The sequence below is a fragment of the Euprymna scolopes genome, chromosome 3 (genome assembly GCF_053919585.1).
Source record: "Euprymna scolopes isolate OS-2025 chromosome 3, ASM5391958v1, whole genome shotgun sequence".
NCBI lineage: Eukaryota > Metazoa > Mollusca > Cephalopoda > Sepiida > Sepiolidae > Euprymna > Euprymna scolopes.
The window spans coordinates 109,154,585-109,168,111 of record NC_136484.1 but is presented as its reverse complement, the minus strand read 5'-3'; the positions used below and the strand labels follow the sequence as shown (position 1 = coordinate 109,168,111).

Here is a 13,527-nt window from a genome sequence, read left to right as displayed (position 1 = left end):
ACACACTCATTTTCCTACCTTGTGTCACACCCTCCCGCGGTGGGAGAGATGTAACTATCGGTCAGTGTACTTCTGTGGTCAGCCATCTGAGCGGTACTTACAACGACGGTTGCTCTTTGTATATGCTGTTTTTTCTTCCAATATATTTTACCTTTCCTATCTCATTTCCGTGTCCCTGATATCCTTAGTGCTCCTTTCAGTTAAGGGTGCTCTTTAAATTTGCTCGCCTCTTTCTGAAAGTAACTCTTCAAAAATGAAAACAAAAAATAATTGTCCCAAATAACAGTCTTAATTTATACATTTCTTCTGTTTTTCCCTACTAGTCCTGAGTTTTATTAGGATCCTTCTTATAATGGCAATGTCTCACACAGATATTGAGATCTTACCTTTCGCTATGGATTTAGATAAAGTTCCAATCTATGCAACTATATATTTTCGTTTTTGTTTTATGTTATTTATTTATTCAATCTACGAGCGCCAATATAATCTATATTTTGTTTCACCATAGCGATTTTTTTTTGTCTATATTTCATTTTTTTTTAATATCTTTATTCCAGGGTTCTCGTTATAGTCCTTATCTCTACGATGCAGTTTATTTATATGGAATACTCGTTAACAAAACGGTTACCATGAAGAAGAATATAAGAAATGGAACCCTTCTCTACAACTTGGCTAAAACGGTATCATTTACTAGTAAGTATAGTTGAATTTACTGTACGGCCATTATAATTGATGAAGCGGATGAATTGGATGCAATTCGTTACAAAGTCTGGAAAACAGAAATTTAGTGATAACCTGTAATTAATAACATTACTGATCATCAACATATAACTCCGCCATCTTTTTTTTTAAGTCGCCATGTTACTTATGTTGTTGTTTATAAAACAGCAATGCGGGAATAATAAGACAAATAGTTTCATACATTCATTTTCCCGAAAAGATGACTCAAACTACCAAAAAATGATTCTTTATGTCATTTCGGCCATAATTTACAATACAGCTGAACCAAATCCGACCTGAGACTGAGGATGTCTTTAAACGAAATCAAAAATGTTGTTCTGAAAAACAGATCAACGCCTGTTAAAATTTTAATGGTTCATGGCATTGTAGAAAGCATAATCACGTTCATTCACCGATTCTCATTATATCACCAAAGTTAAGCGACGTTGCGCCTAATGAGTACTAAATAGATGACCATTTTGGGACATCAGGTGCTGTAAGTGTTCTCCGCTTATCTTAGCATCATTTCTTGTCGTCCTAGATTCCTCTTTGCCACAGGAATCAAGCCGTGTCAGGGCAGGAAGGGTGTCGTTGATGATTGGGCAAACCTTGCTTCACAATTCCACACATAGCCACCCTTACTATGGGAATCCATTGCCACTCAACTCTGGATGGAGACCATTTTTTTTTTTTGTTCCTACAAGGCTTTTAATTCGATTCATAGAGGGAAGACGCAGGAAACTCGACTGGAATTAGGTATTCCAGATTAGATTGTTGTGCAACAGAACTCCTTCTATATAAGATTGCCTTCCGAAAACACCAAAGTTTTTACGTCACTGTTATACTATATACTTATCTGTTTATAATTTGTCTTGGTTACATCTTCCGTATGCTATAGTCGACAAGTTAAAGGTAAATGAATTGAAATTGGTATCTGCAAGAGGTAATACGTATCATTCAGAAAAAAACTACTGACACCAGCTCTGTTTCTGACCTTACTGACGCAATTAAACAAGTAGAAAGCCTACTACATTGTTTCGAGGAAATAGCAAATTGCATTAGGACTTTGGTTTACATAAACATAACACAGCATATTTTCTTGAACCAACATGGAAATATAAACCATGAAAATATTATCTATGCAAATATCAACCTCAGGAGTAACTTCATCCCAGCATCTGATCAGCAAAGGACATAGTGGAGATGGCTTGTTCTCTGTCGGGCAGAAGTATGGTCCTTGGTATTCTTATGAGGTCCACGTTCTCACTTTTACAATCTCACCATCTTGAGAAAGAATTAGTTTACTACTAATCACCATAGGTGCTTCTATCAGGGAATGCTGACGAAGTTGCACAGGCATTTTATTTTGCTAGTTACAGAGCTCTTTCTCTAGGGCGCTACCCTTTAAAATCTCACTTTTCAACCTTGTATCACGTCTTTACGCCGTGAGAAGGCGATAAAAATATCCTCCCTAATTAGGACTACTTAAAAACTATAGATGAGTTTATTTATTTGGGCCGTAAATTCGCAATGAAGAAATACACGGAGTGTGAGCTGAATGTACGAAGCAATAAGACCAGGGCTGGAATCAACAAGATGAAAGTAATTTGGAAGTCTAATCGCCCAACCAAGATGAAATGTGACTTCTTTGTGTCACAGAACCGCTAGCGTTGGTAGAAGCAGCATCTGTATAATACATATGCAGATGACCATAGTGGACAATGCGACGTCACAGCTGAGGAAGAAAAAAGGAAAAGTGTGAAAAATGCACCATGTGGCGATGACGGGAAGAAAACTGCATGTTGGGGAAGATGAACGTTTGACTCGTGGTAGCGAGCGACTTTTAAACATAAACTGAGAAACTTTTAAAACGAGAAGCCATGCGTTATTTTGGAAGAACCAAGAATAAATGCATTTCATTTCAACTGAAAAAGCTGAGTGAAATTTCTTCCCTTCCTGTTTTCCTTTGTTACTGTCGTAAATCGTGCAGGTCGGCGTGTTAACATGTAAAGACACCGTTATATTTTGAGTCATTGTTCTTTTATACGGAAGCAGTATCCGTATTTTCACAAAAAAGATTGGAGAAGAAAATTGACTGTGACTACACCAGAATTTCGGGGGAAGCACTTTATATGAATATCATTTTGTAGAACCATTCCGCGTATTTCAGTTCCGATCAATGTGAGAGAATCGTCAAAGTTGCTGATCAGCGCTGGAGGCGTGAGAATGAAAATTTCAGCCATGTTTATTTTGTTGAATGTCAAGAAACAGGGGCGATGTTCACCGTCAAACAACTGTGTTAGAATTCAAAAGGCACCTATTAAGACCTACTTGGTGCGATGTAGAATAGTGTGAGAGTCAGCAGGATACGTGACATTACTCATGAACTCTGTATTTAAGTACGACATTCCAACAAATTAAGCCACCAAGGAAATTTAGAAAATGATCAAGTTAAGTACATCAATCATAACAGATCGCTATTTCTTCTTCTCTCCCCCACTTTTTGCAGTTTCACAACAGCTGCTGTTTTATATCTAGAACTAGTCAGAGCGTAAAATACGCTTATATATGACATTTTAATCCGTCCAGATTTCGTATATATTATTACAGTCGTGATTTCAAAAGCAAAAACAAATATATATATTTAGGCGTCATTAGCTAAATCGAAACAAAAACTGTAGCATTCAAAGCTGGTGACGTTACCACTGTACAAACGTGACACGCATAGAAACCGATTAAAAATAACTTAAAATGAATGTAAAAAATGTTTAAAGATTTTTGCAATCTTAACCCATTTTTGAACCTTTAAAAACAATTTTAACAGGCTAAAGCCCATAAAAGAACAACCAGTAAAAAATCCGCCGCTCTGTTACTTTTAGTTTCGGAAGAGATAGTTCGAAAATATAGAGACAAACCGACAGGCAGACTGATAAACATATAGCCGTTTATATATTACATTATTTTTTTTTATTAATCTTACTTTTCTCTCTTTCTTTTTACACACATACAGATTTAATAAAATAATTGGGGATTATTTTTCTCGCACACTTCTCTCTATAGTCAATGAAAATGCTAAAATATCAGTGGATCTTTTTGAACGTGTTTATTAATTTTTTTTCCTAGTGGTAATAAGTAAGATAGTAAAAAAATCCACCGAACATGGACTACAGTCTGGCACAAGTGACTGATATTTTATGTGCCTTTTGTTGAGAATCCTATTACGTCATTAAACAAAAAATATCTTTTTTTTCTGTACCATAATTGTACGTGTGATTTTGTTTTTTATAAATGACTTTGTTTGATCTATAGTATAAAATTACCTATTGATTTAATTAATTTTGAATATTTTGATGTTTTTAGGTGGTGGTGTTCTCAGTATCGCCCAGTTTGACAATAATGCAGATAGAATGTCACTTTATTGGGTTTGGAGTTATACCAGCCTTACAGGAATTGCCAAAGTTGTGACTAAAGAGAGGTTTATAATCTCCAACAAGACTGTAAGTATACACTAATAAATTCTTCATAATAATGGCATTTTTAGTTTTAAAAAAAAACATGATGCAGCGTTGTAGGGCATTATTTCATTTTTGTCTCCATTGTAACCATACTCTTAATGGGAATAATTTTGTTTACCAAAAAAATGAATCTAAATACGACGGCATTCAATAAGTAAAGCCTCTTATTTTTTTGCTCAAAAAGGTAAATAGCTATGAAAACGGGAATGCTATCATTAAAACGAGCAATATTTTGTGGCCAAGAATAATTCTTTCTACATAGTCACCAACATGTAGTAGTGGAGGTGCATGAACATCCAGAGAGCGCTTTGTCGTACGAGAGCTGTTCCAAAAATAAAGACTCCTATTTTTTTAACTCGGAAAGGTGGAGAGCTAGGAATATGGGAGTGGTACTATAAAAATAAGCAATCTTTTTTACTATAGAATTTATTTTTCTACATAGTTACGATCATGGTTTATGCATTTTTGCCAGGAATTCAATGACGTATCTTTACTTCTGGCGCACATGCATGGCAGGAGTTGCTTTTTAGAGTCTCTCGGATATTGGGCGAATCTGAAACAGAGAGATGAAACTTTCAGGTTATGAATGTATAAGTTCAGGCATCATAACAATGTATTTACAATCCACTTTGATTCATTTAGAGGGAAATAAAAATAGGAGGCATTACGTTTGTAACGCCCCTTTTGCATTTTTTTGCAAAGAATATGAGAGAAAAAAAGTGAAATCAAAATGGTTAGTCAGAATATAATATTGATGCGTCAGATACATTGCTATTTAGACCTCATGGGAATAATATAAGGATCTCCAAATAGGTCCCGGACTGTCAAAAAAGCTCCAACTCTGGTCTCATTGTCGCAATGTTGAATCCCTGTGCTTGTTTTAAAAGTATCGTGCTCTGAAGAATTTGCAGCACTGGTGCAGTAAGCTAGCACATGTCCAATTTTAAATTGCTGTGTCAGTGCTGCATTTATTACATATTCCGAAAATCTTTTCTAAGGCCGCAGGATTCTGACTGTTAAAGCAATCCTAACTGACGATGAAACAGTTTCTAATGATGCCAATTTTTTTCCGTTGCAGAAGTAATTATGATTCATGAAAAAGATAACAGTAGTCATTAAGGTAATTGTAAGAAAATATAAGATCACCAAATAAACGTCGGCGCTCAACAGAAAATAGCTCAGACTTCTCGAGTCCGCTATCATAGAGCAGACCCCTAGTCTCTACACCACACGAGTAGCAAATAACAGGACAAAATAAATAAATATCAAGATTTGAAACGAGAATTTGTTAGATCCTTCTACTGCTCCAGAAGATATCTCACTACTGATGCAATTCTCTATCTATATAAAAGCCAAGTACGTCCAAGGATGGAATACTGCTGTCATATCTGGGCAGGAGCTGCTAAAAACAGCCTATCCTGCCTTGACAGAGTGCAAAATAGACTTCGTGACTTAGTGGGGGATGCCCTTTTCTTTACCCTGCAACCTCTCTCCCACAGAAGAGACGTTGCGAGCCTATACTTGTTTTATCGTTATTTTCATGGCAAGTGCTCGTCTGAACTCCAATCTCTGATCCCCCTCGCCAATCTTTCACGAAAAACACCCGTCTAGCTGAATCCACCGTGAAAAATTTTCCCCACTCTTTATCTGTGCCTAAATCAAAACGTAGATTCCATGAACACAGCTTCTTTCTTAGAACTGCACGCCTGTGGAATTTAGTTCCGTCTGCCTGCTTCCCACCTGACTACAACCTAGATGTCTTCAAGTCTAACGTAAATAAATTCCTGATGAACCGCCCCCTTAAGTGAACACTTCATTAAATCTCCACACTAACGTACTGTACTTGCAATAACCCTTATCCCTGAGTGGCTTCCGGGCCTTGATGAGTGGTGACCACCGTGTAAAAAAAAAAGACTTTGGAAATTTAAAGAAGTCAATGTGATCGCTATTGTAATTGGAACGCGTGGAACCATAGGGGAAAGCCACCATAAATGGTTCCAGCAGATTGACAAGAAAATTTCTCTTCGAATCTTACAAAAGACTTGCCTGTTAGGAACCGCGAAAATGCAAAGGTACAGTTTTAATGTAAAAAAAATTTAAAGGAATTGACCTAATATTTAAGTAATAAAAAACAATTAAAACATCCAAAAGTTAAGACTATTGTGGATAATAATAACGACGACGACACTAAAATGTCATATCGACCAGCATAGCATAAATTCGGCTGTGGGGGTCTCTCCAACTCTCATAACGTAAATATGAGAGGGGTAAAATAATGCTAAAATGAACTGGGAAGAAAAGTATTCTAACTAAAGCGGCCGTTAGCCTAGCAAGTAAGAAGGGGAAGAAAAAAATCCTTATTTAGGTATCTCATTCCATTTTATTCTGTATTTACTTTATTTTTTCTTTTGCTATTAATCTCTAAAGTTTTAAGATACCAGAATATCTTCAAACCATGGAAAAGTAACCAACAGCGCCGTGTTTATCCCACATCAAAAATTCACAAAGAAATATGGAAGGGGAAACTATCTTAAAAAATCCTCTTTAATTTGGAATAGAGCTGCGGACTTATACTTAATAAATATTAATAAGTCCTTCTATGAGGATGCAAAATGCCATGATTGTCTGTCCTTGTCCTATATGTATGTGTGATAGTGCACGATACCTCTAATATACATGATGGGTTTACCCTGTCCCTGCGTCAGAACCACATCTGGGTCCGATGCTGCTACAAACACCACAACATGAAAAATATCTTATACAAATATTACGAAAGGTGGGACCCAGAAGAAAGATCTGGGTGTCATGATCGGCAGGTGCTCCCTCAGTAGCCAGCATGGGGGACCCGGTCGTCATCCTGCGAATGTTGACTCACTTTCTCATTTGAGAAAGTATAACTTTTAATCTCAGGGATAAAAATAATATAAACTAAGCACAGCACAGCCAAGATTACCATAAAAAAAGAAACCCCGAAGAAAGAAATGAACAACGAAATAGAACAGACTCGTAACGGAAAGCTATTATAGAAGCAATCCTAAATATAGATATGGAGGCTATCGGAAACGAATGAAAGAGCTATGGGGCATATCCAGTGATTACCATACAACAGAACAAAGACTTGCAGACCAAGCAAGACTAGTACTAAAGAGAGCCTGGATCTCAAAACTGGAACTAACAGAAATACAACGAAAAGTAAATGAGGAAATTGAGCATTAAACAGCTCCACTGGAACCGCACATGTAGAAGCCACACAAGTAGAAACACCACAGATGAAGAACATGCGAAGATGGGATCCTACAAACAAGGGAACCAACTAGCAGAAGAAGCAGATGAGATAGGAGAAATAATACAGATCATGAACGAGAAAAAAACAAAGCTCACAATCTCTAAGGAATCAAGAACAGAAGACGTCAAAAACAGAAACAGAAGATTAACAAGCTCCTCTCACAAATCACAACAGATACAACAACAGAACTAAACAATTTAATTTATGCAAAGTCAAGATGGTATGTATAAAATTCTAATCATGAAAACAGCCCTGGAAATATTCATCGACAAAACCTGGATGGGAAATTAAATTAGAAACCCAAATAAACAAACATAAAAAGAAGTCAAAACGATAAACAGGAAGAAACCGACGTAAAGAAAATTGGAAATGTCACTAACAGGGAGAGGCTAAACAAGAAACACAAAGATCTGAACCAAAAAATAGCAGCAAAAGAAAGAAGATTAAGACGATATAGATATAAATCTGAACAATGCAAGCAAAACAGGACATTTGAAAAGAATGAAAGCCAATTCTACCAAAACGTGAACGGAGGAAAAACAAAAACGGAACGACCAAATCCAACAGAAATAAAACTCTATTGAAGACATGGGAAGAACGACAAGACTACAACAGAAATGCTAAATGGCTTAAAGACATGAGAGAAGAGTTACAACAAATCGAAGAAACAATGAATGACATCAACAAAGAAACCTCAAAGAAAACCATAGGAAAAATGGCAAACAGGAGAGCACGAGGATACGACGGGATACATGCATACTGGTTCAAAAAATTTACAACTCTACACGAAAGACTAGCTCAAAACATAAAAAGATGTATACAGGACACAAATGTTCCAGCTTGGATGACAAAACGCAGAACTACGTTGATACAGATGGAAACAGAGAAAGGAACCGCTCCCAGCCTATCACGTGCTTACTGTAGAAAATGTAATGTAGAAAATACTGACAGCACTACTGAGGGAACAAATCTATCACTCCATGAATAATCGGGGACTTCTCCCCGAGGAACAGAAAGATGCCAGAAAGGAAAAAGAGAAACATATGATCTGCTATATATAGACCAAAAGATCCTAAAGAAGGTAAAAAGAAGAAAGAATTTAGTTATGTCATGGATCGACTACAAAAAGGCGTATGACAAGATCCCCCAACCATGGATAATAGAATTTTAAAAATGTATAAAATACCAAGCAGGATCATCAACGTGATTGAAAATGCAATAAGAACATGGAGACTGGAACTGACAGTTGATGGACAACACATAACAGAAATGAACATACAAAGAAGCATCTTCCAAGGAGATTCACTATCACAGCTACTGTTCATCATAGCCATGATGCCACTGAACAATATATCGAGAAAGAGTCAAGATGAATACAAGTTCTTTAACACGAAGGAAAGAATGAACCACCTGGTGTACATGGACGATCTGAAACTGTTTGCAAGGACCAAAAATTAACTGGAGACATAAATAAATACCACCATGATCTTCAGCTAGGATATCCAAATGGAGTTTGGTAGGGAAAAGTGCGCGCTATAGTTATAAGAAAGGGAAAACTAGAGACGACAGAAGGCATGGAACTACTCAACCAAACGAGGATGAGGGCACTAGGGGAACTAGACGCCTATAAATACCTAGGATTACTGGAAGCAGGCACCATCAAAGCAACAGAAATGAAAGAGAGAATTGGAAAGGAATACCTCAGGAGAACAAGAAAACTTCTCGAAATCAAATTATGTAGCAGAAACCTAATAAAAGGTATAAATACATCGGCAGTATCACTAGTAAGATACACTGGGTCGTTCATAGTGTGGACTAAAGAAGAACTGAGACAACTCGATCAGAAGAATAGGAAATTCATGACTACGCACAACGCACTACATCCGAAGGGCGATGTTGACTAACTCTACGTAAAAAGGAAAGACGGCGGTGTAACGTAATCCCCCATTGAGGAGCGTTAGAACTACGCTGAAGTAGCTTTTTATTCCCTGGTGACGCCAGCTAACCCAAGGATGTAAGATAGAGAAGATTAATATATATATTTTTTATTTCATGTCAAAATAGATATTGTTTGAAACCAGAGAAATATATTTTTACAGCTAAAAGTTGATGACATATATTTTTACAGCTAAAAGTTGATGACATATATTTTTACAGCTAAAAATTGATGACATATATTTTTACAGCTAAAAGTTAATGACATATATTTTTACAGCTAAAAGTTGATGACAGGAAATTTCACTCATAACATTGTCTGGCCTTAAATGAACTCAAGGTCGGATGTCAGAATTGACATCAGACCTTGGAAATCGTGAGAATTAGTAATTCAGATTTCAGGTATGGGAATTTTGCCCACCCAGGGACCTGCGGCTTTCGATTTCGTGGCGAAATCTTATTGGTGGTGGGGCGGGGGATTCCCACCCCATCCACATACCTTATTATATATATGAGTGTCGTGCGAAAATTAGTCAGATTAGTTTAGAGTTGGAAGTTGAGTTGGAGTAGAAGTTGGTGCTGCTTCGATATTCGCTTTCAGCATACCAGATTTCATGTAACAACCTCAAAGAAGACTTGACTACACGAGCTGAGATTTCCAGATAAAAAGGGGTCCTTAACCACCTTCTCGCATGAGGGGTTACAGCGGGAGGGGAATGGTTAATATAGAAAACTGTGTGAATTAGAGCAAAAAAGAACTCGAAAAATACTTTATGCAAAACATTGAAACAATAATCAAAGCAGTAAGAGACACGAAAAAATCAATAAACAGAAAACAGGGACACAAATTAGAAGAAGAAGAGAAAAGAAAAGTGGGAAGAGAAACAACTAAACGGAAGATTCATAAGGATAACAAAGGATGAAAATAACGAAAATACTTGGACGTGGATGCGAAAAGGACACCTAAGCCGAGATACTGAATCCATAATAACTGCAGCACAAGACAACTCGATAAGAACTAACCACGCCAAAGCACAGATCGAGGAAACACATGTAAAATGTGGTAATGATAGTGCAGATGACTTTCGAGTATACACTAATTATTGGTTAAGATATGACGTTTTGAAAAATGTGTCAAATTCATACTGAACATTTTGTCGTATAAGATAAAACGTTAACTATTCACTATTATTAAATTTATTAAATATCTAATATAATAGGTGCCAGACACAAGAATTGAGATTATATCTGAAATTGATTGGTTGACTAATGACGGAAAACCTCCTCCTGATACACCAATATGTGGATTCAATGGCGAAAAATGTATAAATGACAATACTGGTAAGTAGTTCTTCGAAATACTTTACACACACACACACACACACACACATATATATATATACACATTTATATATATTTATATATATGTTTATATACATATATTTATAATACATATCTATATATACGTGCATATATATATAAGAGCAAACAGTTATATATATATATTTATATATATATATAAGATTAAATAGTTAATAAAACATGTTAAAAACACCTTGAAAAAGAGTTAAAAACATATTTAATCTGAAAAGGAAACACTTAATAAGTGGATAGTGTATATATATATATATATATATATATATATATAAATAAATATATATATATATATATATATATATATATATATATATATATAATTATTTTCTACTATAATAATTAAATACCCACAGACACTAGTGTTTCATCCTTTCGGGAAGCTTCAGTGCAGGGTGTCACGATTAATACCAGTCGAACGATTTGAACCCCGCAACACGAGACATCTCTGGCTCAATTAGCGGAGACCTAATCCATTCGGCTACCATTAACTGCGGGAAATAACGTTGAATATATATGTAAAGATCTAAACATGAACATATTACTGCCGTTGCATTTATATCTACTCAGATATAAAATACATTTTGAGTTCGTTAGCGGATGTTTTTGAAATTTCACATACGTCTCTTATGTGGCTGGAAGTGTTATTAGACTTTCTAGCGGAATACCTCCAATAAGTATCGAAAATTGATAATCGAATAATCCCCATAAAGAAGAAACGGTTCAATTTTAATCAACATAAACACTTTACACAGAACATTATATACGTTTTATCAGAACAGCCCGGTATATAGAATCCAAAGTAGGTTCCTTGATAAGACAGAGGCGCGTTCAAAATGAATGGATTTAAAATGGTAATTTACTTCTTCGTTTTAAATTTTAATTCAAGCCATTAGATAAAATTAATTTCACATAATCAACAGTTGATTCTCCAAAGTGCAATGTAGACTAAGGATTTCAGAAAGGCGTTTTTTTTTTCACCCTTAGAAGTTCCAAGGCACGACGGCATTCGCGATAGAAGGAGCACTCGCCTGGAGGCAACTTCTGTTCTCCCCTCACCTGAGTGCACATTTTGTAAATCCGGGAAGACTTTATTAGTATTTTCCCTCAACTCGAATGTACAGCTAAATATTTTGTATACTCTGATCGCCATCAGAAGAATGAAGATAAACGAATTTTTGACGAATCATATGAGCCTTTTGGAGTCGCAAGAACTGAAACAGAGCCCGCTGCAAATTGAGCAGCGTATCCAACGAGATAGGCAAAATTGAAAGACGGTATATGATGATGGCCTGGGAAGCCTCTCTCTTTCCTCTGACCGACATGGAACCTGCACTTGATGTCCGGTCCTACTTACGTCGTTTTTAGTTTGATAGTTCATACTGGAATAATACGAGGAATAGTTCCACCATTATATCTTGAGGTGCGTAAGTTTAAGTCTATCCATCACACCTTAGCCTTGTTCTGCCTTCTATAAAGTAAAATAACTTCTTATATACACAGTAAACTATGCGTCAAGCAAACTACTTTAACATATTACCCCATTTTGAACTTTTTTTTTCTATTTCAGGAACAATTACCGGAAGTGTGATCGGCGGTATTTTATTTTCAATCCTTTTATTTACAGCATTATTTTACGGTATAAAGTAAGTAAATATTCATACAAAATTATAATTTACGGTATTATTTTATGATAGAAATCAAATAATTATTCATATAAATCAAGAATTTGAATTATTTAAATTTGAAATAAAACGATTAATATCAACTGCATAAATTTATGGCATAAAAAAATAATAATTAATTATCCCAATCTCTAATTTAGAGCATTGTTTTATTGAATAAATTAAGTAAATTTTTATATCAATTTACAGTATCATTTTCTGTTATAAAGTCAGATAATATGCATCCCAATTTATAATTTACAGCATTGTTTCATAACAAATCAAGTAAACATTTATACCATTCCATAATTTACAAGGGAATCCTATGGCAAAAATAAAGCAAATAGTTTTATCTATCTATAATTCACAGCATTTTATTGTATCAATAAAACGCATATTCAAACCAATCTATAATTTAAATCAGTGTTTTAATACACAAATCTTATTATAAATTTTCTTAATGTCTGTCTGTGTGTGTGTGACGCAGTTTATCTCAGCCTACAGGCAACCCACCCAGGCAAGTAAGGTACCGAAATAAAGCTTATGCCCCAGCAGATGTTTGGTGTCTGGAAATGCAAAAAAAATGCAAAACATTAAAAAATATAACGATTTACTAAACAACGTTTTATTTAATGGATATTTTTCTGGTATTCACCGGAAGTTATTATCTCCCTTAGTAACTTCGATTTCTACTGTCTATTTGTGTGTGTGACGCAGTTTATCTCAGCCTACAAGCAACCCACCCAGGCAAGTAAGATACCGAAATGAAGCTTATGACCCAGCGGATGTTTTAGTGATATTTATATACATGTTTCGTGTATGGAAATGCAAAAGAAATGCAAAAAACAAAAAACAAAAAAAAACGATTTACTAAACAACGTTTTATTTACTGGATTTTTTCCGGTATAAGGACCCAAGTTTGCCCAGCTGGGCAAACTTGGGTTCTTGTTAAGTAAATATTTATAATATTTTATAGTTTACAGAATTATTTTATTGTATCAATGAAATAAATATTTATATCAAAACTATTATT

General features: G+C 35.4%; 1 protein-coding gene across 1 annotated transcript in view; it reads left to right on the top strand.

The window, feature by feature from the left end:
* Nucleotides 1-2,485: 2,485 nt before the first annotated feature.
* The window catches only part of LOC145262124 (atrial natriuretic peptide receptor 1-like), a 65,815-nt gene continuing 54,773 nt past the window's right edge, over nucleotides 2,486-13,527 (top strand). Inside the window, exons 1-4 of the mRNA XM_080119804.1 lie at nucleotides 2,486-2,549; nucleotides 4,081-4,217; nucleotides 10,677-10,797; nucleotides 12,401-12,476. Coding sequence (XP_079975930.1) covers nucleotides 2,486-2,549; nucleotides 4,081-4,217; nucleotides 10,677-10,797; nucleotides 12,401-12,476 — 398 coding nt within the window. The remainder of the gene's footprint in view (nucleotides 2,550-4,080; nucleotides 4,218-10,676; nucleotides 10,798-12,400; nucleotides 12,477-13,527) is intronic.